At 37.1% G+C, this 9,011-nt stretch overlaps 1 protein-coding gene across 1 annotated transcript in view; it reads right to left on the minus strand.

Moving 5' to 3' along the window:
• Positions 1–8,214, minus strand: part of ZNF804B (zinc finger protein 804B) — a 623,300-nt gene extending 615,086 nt beyond the window's left edge. Inside the window, exon 1 of the mRNA XM_044678555.1 lies at positions 8,107–8,214. Coding sequence (XP_044534490.1) covers positions 8,107–8,214 — 108 coding nt within the window. The remainder of the gene's footprint in view (positions 1–8,106) is intronic.
• Positions 8,215–9,011: the final 797 nt, after the last annotated feature.

Raw genomic sequence — 9,011 nt, forward strand, 5'->3', positions numbered from 1 at the left:
CACCTTCAGAAGGGGCATACAAATACATTTGCCTTAAGGGGAATAGAGATGGTGGTAGAAGAAAATAAATAGGTTAGAGGAGGGATATGACAACTTTTTAAAAAGCACGCCTGACAATTATACAACTAAAGTACCTTCTGAGTCCTTCACCACATAGACATGAAGTGGAATTTGCCAATCTTAAAATTTAAAAAAATGGCAATTTTAATTATAACAAAACACAATAAATATGCAGCATAAATCATCCCAATGCTGTCCAGTACCCTATTGAGAGGCAATGTTCCTACAGCTGGAATTTGAATGTAGGCTTCCAGGCAATTAGAGAATTATCAGAGTTGAAGGAGACTTTAGAGGTCATCTAGTCTAATCATTTGCAGAGATCTCCTTTAAGACATTCCTGATGAAAGATCACACATCCTCAGCTTAACCACTTCCAGTGTTAGGATGGGAAACTCATTAGTTCGTAAGGTAGCCCATTCCATTTCTGAGCTGGTTTAATTGTTAAAATATTCTTCTTCATATGGAGTTAAAATCTATATTCTTGTTATTCTACCCCCACCCTACTACCATTTGTCTTAGTTACATTCTCTGAACTATACAGAATTTCTTATAGATACTATCCCTGCTCTCTGAAGATAGTGATAAAACTCTACCACTCAGTATCCCCAAACATTCTCTTTTTTTTCTGGCTAAACTTTCAAAGTTCCTTCAAACATTGCCCATTCAGCTCGATTCCCTATTCCATCTCCGTCCTGGAAACTTCCTATTAGAGGTTTTGAGTTGCCATACTGTCACTCTAAAATGGGATGCCTAGAACAGAATATATTTCCCTGACTAACACTGAGCATAGTGGGACTCTTACCTTCCTAATTCTAGAATGAAGAGAAATGGTTTCAGATTTCCCTATCAGTGATGCAACTCAGAAGGCTCAAGATTGCTACTGAGCACAGCAGGAAAAAAACAAATGAGACTTTTCCACTAGAAAGTTTCAAATAGATAATGTCATACATATTGAATTTTTCCTTGAAGAGAACAACAAAACAAATGATTTATTGAACATCCATTTTACATGACATTATGTAAATCCTACTTTCCAAGATTTTCTTAAAAGTGCAATAGATAATAGTGTACTCTTAACTTGAATAAAACCTAAAATAACAATAGTTCGATACATTTCCATTCCTGCCATAGGTCATGAAAATATTCCCCAGTTTAAAAAGATTTTCTCCCTAAACCTACCCTCAACATCCTTTAAGTAAAACTAGTTTAAATTGAAAGCTAAGTGATGTCTAGTTCGTCATCTGTCATTCTGCAACTTTTCTACAAAGAAATATATTTAATTGGAAACCGAAAAGGAATTTTTAAAAGCAAAAGAGCCTTTTATAACCCAAATTCGAGTCATTTTGTATAATATGACACTCGATGAACATACAAATACAAATACAAAACAAATTCTACAAAAGGGGCTGTTTTGAATAAAGCAGACTCATACTGAATTAAATGTGATAACGTTATTTAAACATTCACTATTCTCCTTGTTCTTGACATAGCATTAAGCCTACTGGCATTTCCAGCTCTCTTAATACAGAACACACATTATTCATCAAAGACTACATAGGCATTCATGAGACCATGCTATTTAAGGGTAGGATTGCTTAATGCTACAAATGATCAAATCCAACATTTAATGCTATTCCATATTTAGCATATAAATTAACTCAGCATGTAATTTTGTTAGTTTTATTTTATTTCCAAATTATAAGGGCAGAATCATAGAGTACAGCATTTATTTTAATTGAGTACCTAAAAGTAAGAAACCCAAGCACATTATTGTGTCAGATTTTCTTGTCATAAAGAACAACACAGTATAATTCATTAAAAATTCACCAATTGCACCACCGAAACATACGTTTCATTCTTCTTTTAGCAAAAACTTGTTTAAGCTAGAAGGATGTCAAATATGAAAGACCAGGAAATTCCAGGAGACATTTAAAAACTTATTAAAACTTCAATAGAGAAGGAATCTTGAAAGACAGGGTTCCAGGATTGGTTTGGAGAAGATAAGGAACTTTTGGAGTAATGTGGTTAGAAAATTAAACAGTCTAGTATTTAACATAAGGTAAAATAATAAGATTCTAATCAATTACAAACATATTTGCTGCACTAAAAATTAAACTTAAAGAGTTATTTAGAGCCTTGGCACTATGACACCAGCGGCCATCTAACCCAGCCTATTCATTTTACAGATTAGGAAACTGGGGGATAGGAAGGTCAATAATTTGCCTAAGGATACAAGATAATAACCATTAGAGGTAGAATTTGAACTTGAATCCTCCAACTCTACACATAGTGATCTTTCCACGGAGCCAGGTTTCTTTTATTGAAAGTTTCAATTTAAGGGAAAACTTTTTTCTATTTGTTTAGATGTGACTATCTGAATAAAAGGTGTTTTATAATTGTATTTAAATATTCTTGGTTGTTTTGGCAGGCAGGTCTCCTGCCCCCAGGGATTCTATATTGTCTACAGTTATGTTAAATGGAATTTCTCTCTTTCTTGCTGCTGGACTTTGTTGGTAATATTTAGAAATGCTAATGATTTAAGTGGGTTTATTTTATATAACTGCAACTGTGTTAAGAGTTCTTAATTATTTCAATTAATTTTGTACTTGATTCTCTAAGTATAGTATCTTATCCTCTGCATTGAGATAGTTTTTTCTCATGCCCTATTCTAATTTTTATATTTTATTTAATTTCTTTCTCTTCCTTTATTTTTGCTTTTACTAATATTTTATACAATATTGAATAATAGTGTGGATGTCTTATTTATTCATGTATCCAAATAAAGATGATACACTCAAGCAGCTTGGCATACTAGATACCACTCTACTTGTAAAACCTAGCTTCAAATCCTACCTTCAGCACTTACTTACCTCTATGATCCTAGTCAAGTCCCTAAGATTCTTATAAACCTATTTCCTCTTCATTCCAATATAAATGGAGATAATAATAGTTCCTACTTCAGATGGCTGTTGCTATGCTCATATGAGAGGAAGGGGAGGACATAAACTATTTTGCACATTTTAAATGGCCACGTAAGAGTAAAATCATATTAGAATGATTGGTATGAGGAAATATCTCTTTAAACTTACATTTAGCATATTCAAAAGGCTGAGGAATTTTTGGAAATGTCTTGAAAGGATAACTGTTCATTTTAAAGAATATGTCCCTAATTCATAGTGGAAAATAAAAGCATGGAGAATACTGCCAAATTCCACAATTTCTCTGAAGTGAGATGGATGCAACCTCAAGGTTATCACAATTTTTCTATAATTTCACACGTATTTGACAGTGAACATTTCAAGTATTCTGAGACAAGATTTGGTATATTTAGAAAAACTAAGAATATGCACAAAAGATGCCAAGATTCTGATTTAGGAGAGAGAAGTTTCTTTTGAGAAAGGAACTTGGAATCTGCAGTCCTAGACCACACTGAGAATCTCTCAAGTGGTGAAGAGGAGCCCAAAGGAGACAAACAAGAGTTGGGGCTCCTCACTCACATCGGAGCTCATGAAAACATGCCTTGATTTGTGTAATGATTCTGTCCACACACATTTCTTAAGTATTCACTATTTGCCAAATGCTATGCTGAATATTGGAGATAAAAACAAAACAGTGATACCTGCCTACATTGCATTCTGCTAGGTAGGAGAAGCCATCTGCAATAGAAGAAACCATATACTAGTTGATGAAGAGAATACCTTCAGCTGAGAGGTACAGGTGAGGGTATGTGGAAGAGATGGTACCCAAATTTGGACACGAAGAATAAGTGCCTTTGATGAGTGGTGTTAGTGACAGTGGCATCAATGCCCAAATGCCATCATTCCTAACCAGGAACTATGATGTCCTCATGTTCCCTGAAGCCTCATCTCTGGATGTTGATCCATGGTACTGGATACCTCTTCAAATAAAGGCACTTAATTTCATGATGAAGTTTTCAGGAAGTTAATATACAAAGAGATGCAAGTCAAGCTACAATTCCAAAATAATTTGTCACATGTAGATATTTCAGTGATGTCAGTTCTTTTACATCTTCATAGATCAACTAAAATAAATCAAAGCTCAATCTAGTGAATGTTGTTTTTCACTTGACCTATGATCTCATGAATTTAGGGAATTCCTTTCTCTTCTAAACCAATGACGATCAACCACCACTCAGCAATTTATTATCTTACTGAATAGCCTGGGAATAATGAGATTAAATGACTTACCAAGGATGTCTCTCTCTCCCCACCCCCAAATCACAGTCTCTCATTAAATATTCACTTGAAAAATAAAAAATTTTTACATCAAAACAACATCAAATTACAAATTAACTAAAATATGTATTTTTCTCTCTAAATTTCCCAAGTTGGAGGAAATTTGTTTGGCTTTCAGAATCCTGACATCGCAACAGACAAGCTTTCTTGGCCTGCAATGATGGGTTTTAACTCGGAATGGATTATTTTTACTGCCTTTCTCTTATAACAAACAGGTATTCTTAATATATGTATAATGAAAAGAATAATAAATGATTTTTCCGTCTAAATACTTTCAGTGTCTTCTGGAAAACATCTATGTAATCTTAAAGGTTAATTAATAATAACTGAAGATTTTGTGGAAGCTGACACCTTCTTGTTCATCCTTCTAAGGAAGTTATTAGTTCAGATTTATTGGCAGACAGGAATAAGAAAAATGTCTAAGTTAGTTGTTATCATGGTGGGGAGTGAGGGGATTGGTTCCTTTACAAAGGAAGAAGAGAGGGGAGAAATTCAATTTCCTCTTAAAACAATGAAAACAATTCCTTTTTTTTAAAATTCTCTGGTAGAATTCCAGCCAACATGATTGTTGGAAGTAAAGGCAGTATGCCATACTTCTTACACCTACTTCTCAACAAATAGAAAAGTTCAACTTTCAAATAAAATCTTTGCATTTATACTCTTGGATGAGAAGGCCTATCTTTAACTTTAGGAATACAGCTTGAAAACTTCCAAATATTTTATTATCCCTGCAATTCTCACTAAAAAAATAAGTAAATGTCTGCTGAAGTAAATACTCTGAAATAAACAGCACTGAAAGAAAAAAATGCTGCGCACAGTAGTTTTGAATGTAATAATCCACACAAGCAAACACTAGGGGCAAATGGAAAACTATGAAAGTACATTTTTAAGGGAGCGACATTTTATACCTGGAGCATTTCCAGATATTTCTTTTAAAACAACCATTCAAGAAACACATTTTTATGTCCACATTTGATTGTGGTTCTGCTATTCTCTCTGGTAAAGTAAGTTGGTATATGTTTTAGTTCTGAGATTGTATTATATGAGATTTCATAGGTATTTCACTTCTTTACATCATCTCTAATTTTCAGAGGGAAAAGTTATGAATCTAAATAGTAATGGTAGCCACAGAGTGGGATGGGAAGCCAGTTTTAGTCAAATAACCAAGTCCTGTTGAACAGCTATGAGAAGGGAGAAGGGGTTAATAGTCACTGAAGATAAAAAGTATACTGACCATTTCTGAAAATTTAATTAGGGCTAGGAAAATACCTCAATTTGAAAAAATAAGACTAGTTTAGTGTCTATATTTTTTAAAGAGAAAAAGCATGATTTGTCCATTGTTGATCTAAAAGCTTAACATCTATCCCAAGAAAACAGTTGGGGGGATGGGAGCTAGAATGAGGTTGAGAATCTTTAAATCAATATGAAAACAACTTGAAAAGAATGAGACACAAACATAGCTTTAAAATGTTTTTTGGACTTGAGTGAAGGCTTCAATTCCATCTCTCAAAATGAACTTACTAACAAACTAGAAAGACGGCCTAGATGGATCAGAAAATAACTGCACTAGGAACATAAAGGGAGTTAGATGACCAGTTTCAAAGTAAGGAGACAAACCATTGTTTGATAGGTAGGGATCCATTCTAGACCTCATGCTACATAGTTTTTCCATCAATAGCTTGAACTAGGAAATGCACAATATATCCATTACAATATTTTCAGATGCTATCCAACTGGGGAGAGAAATGCCCTATACCTTGGAAGATCTGTTCAAATTAACAGCAGCGACATTGACAAATTGGAATGGCAGTCTACAGTGGGCAGAATAGAGTTCAGTGCCATGAACTGAAGGGAGGTGGCCTGGGGAGTAAAAGCAAACTAAAAATAAGTTTGGAAAAGACTAATTTGTAAGGTTAGAACAAAGGGGTCATAGCAAGATGGTCAACAGGGTCATTATACTAGCATTCTCATTTAAAAAACAAGCACAATAATGGATAAAACTTTTATTTTTTACACATGATAATGCTATTTGGCCATCCACAATCAGTAGAACTTACATTTTGATGAGAGATTGCCTTAATACTCTTGCATCCTCTTCCCCAAGGTCCCTCTTACTCAAAGGTATGCCATTTGGGAAATAACTGGCCAGGGTTCAGAATACAATCCAGGACCATAGAGTAGGGTTCTCTTGCCTTCTCTAACCTCACTTCCCCCAGGTAACCCCCTGGGGGAACCCACTCTCAAACTGAAGCTGGAGTAAAATCAAAGTAGTGGGACCAGGGAACTCCCTGCCTTTTTCTATACATAAACCTATTCAGGGCTTTATTGGGATAATGTCTGGCTCAGATTTCCCCAGCTAAAAGTAGTGTTTGAAAGAGAATGACTGAAGGTTTGGAAAATCCCACAAATGGTCTTAATTTACAATATGACAGATTGGAGTTAAATACAAGAATGATTTTGCTGACACTGAAGGTAGTTAAACATGTAAGCAGCTTACCAAGGAAGCTTATGGGGTTTCTTATTCTCAACTACTTTAAAATGGGAGAAATTAAAAGAGTTTGAAAATAAAAACTCAAGTACTAAAAGCCTCATACAGCCTTAAGATTATGTGACTCAAAGCTTTGAATCATCCCATGTTATCCCACATCTAACTTCTTTTGTTCAAATAACCAAGGGCTTTGCAAAATCAAACTTTTTGTACTGGATGGCAACTAGAAACAAGGCAATACTTTCCTTCATAACTAAGTTGCAGTCTGTATTTGCACTGAATACATTTTAAGTTTCATGAGCATAACCTATATCCAACATAATCACAGATTTTTCAATATCACACTTTACTAAAAATCAATTCACCCACACGAGGCATTAAAGTTCATAGTGGAAATTGTCTATAAAGAAAAATGAGTCTAATATCTAAAACTATTTCTCTCCATTTTATTTTATGTTAATTTAGTTTTCTCTATCCTGAGCCAAAAGTATGGTGTTCCTTGAGTTCATTTACCTACTAAGAATGCAGGTATAATATTTCTGCATGATTCATACTTACATTTTCTTGGAATATATCTGCAGCCTAAAATATCATTAGTGTATAGAATCTTCCAAGGATATAATTAGCATTTAAATCAGAGCCCCCTTGCAAGCTCAGTTTCAACTTACCAGAAGCATAGTTCTTAAAATGTTCTTTATTAAATCTCTTGAATTGCAAGATGAAAAGTCAGACACATGCATCTGTTTATTTTTCTTCCCTTTAATGCTACCTCATGGTAAAACACTAGGTGAAATCGTGTTCCAACTCTCAGCACCTTTCTTTCATTGCCTGGGACTTGATGCATCCATATCTTTTTTAAAAGCACCTTTTTCCTTACCCACAGAGTAAATCTTCCCAAGGCACAACCAAAGTGGCACCCAAACTTTCCAAACTGGTCCAAACTGGCAGAATCACAATCTGAAGCCCCGTTCAGAATGAATCCTAAGGAAATCTATACCTTCACATTCCCGCAGTTAACTGCATTCGGTTATTATTTACACATTGAGAAAGAAAGCTCCTAACAACCATATGGTGTGAGTACAAATGTAAACAGTCGCATGCCCCTCTCTGTGCGTGGCAGATTTCTAAACTCTATAAACAGACAGTATGGACTATCGATAAGAGATGCTGGAGGTGCCCATCCCCTGAGTATCGTATTTATATATAGCCACCCACACAGCACTCTTCCCCTCTGTTTATTTTGACTCTGAATGTCTGTGTGTATGAGTGTGTGCGAGTTAGGGGTTTGGGGGGGAGAGTTACCGGTAAGGGAGAGCCATTCTTGCATAGGGGTCCTCTGAAGACTCCTTTAATACCACGGTAATGCCCATTCCTGAGATGTCTGGAACTGATGACCAGGTAACAAGCCATGTGTGTCCGACAGTCCTGGAGGGAGGCGCAGAGTCTCAACTCCTTACTAGACTATGGGCTGGGGGAAAGAATGCGGGCCAGCTCCAGAAGCAGCAGCAGTAGCAGATGGAGAAAGAAGAGGAGAAGGAGGAGGAGGAGGAGGAGGAGCGACTGCTCCCCCCCCGCACAGAAGACACCATGTAACAGAGGACGCGGCAGCAGCAGTCCGTCCCCTCTCTTCATCCAGTACCCGTGAGGCTGCTGCCAACAGCAGGCTATACTGAAGGCAGCAGCAGCAGCCGGAGTAGCAGGAGCAGCAGCAGTAGGAGCAGCAGAGGACGCAGCTGCAGCCACAGAGCATTGAAGATACCGGGGAAGCAAATCCACATGCTGCTCTGATTGTGCCTGCTAACCAGCCTCTCCGCAATTCCACCCCCACCTCCCCCCACCCTTTAAAGGACAACTTCCTGCAGCTGGGAGGAATTTGGTAATTTTCCCCCACCTCCTCCCCTCCCCTCCAAGTGACAACCCCGAGAGCTTAAAGAGAAGGATGCTCCGGGATCAGCGAAGGGTCCCCAGCACCAGGACGTTCTGGAGGGGTCGTCCCCTGCCCTTCGCTGCCTGCCTCTCAGGTGCTGAGCTGGGCTAGGGGCAGTGGCGCCCCGGGGATCCAGCTGTGCTGGCCGCAGCAGCTGCCTGCTGCGATGTGTGAGTAGTCAGGAGTCCTTGAGAGAGCCCTTTTTTTTTTTTTTTTTTTTTTTTGGTCACATCCCGTAGATGATCCCTGTCACCTTAGCTAATTTCAGGACTGGGGAGGA

This window comes from Gracilinanus agilis, chromosome 5, assembly GCF_016433145.1.
Source record: "Gracilinanus agilis isolate LMUSP501 chromosome 5, AgileGrace, whole genome shotgun sequence".
Lineage (NCBI taxonomy): Eukaryota > Metazoa > Chordata > Mammalia > Didelphimorphia > Didelphidae > Gracilinanus > Gracilinanus agilis.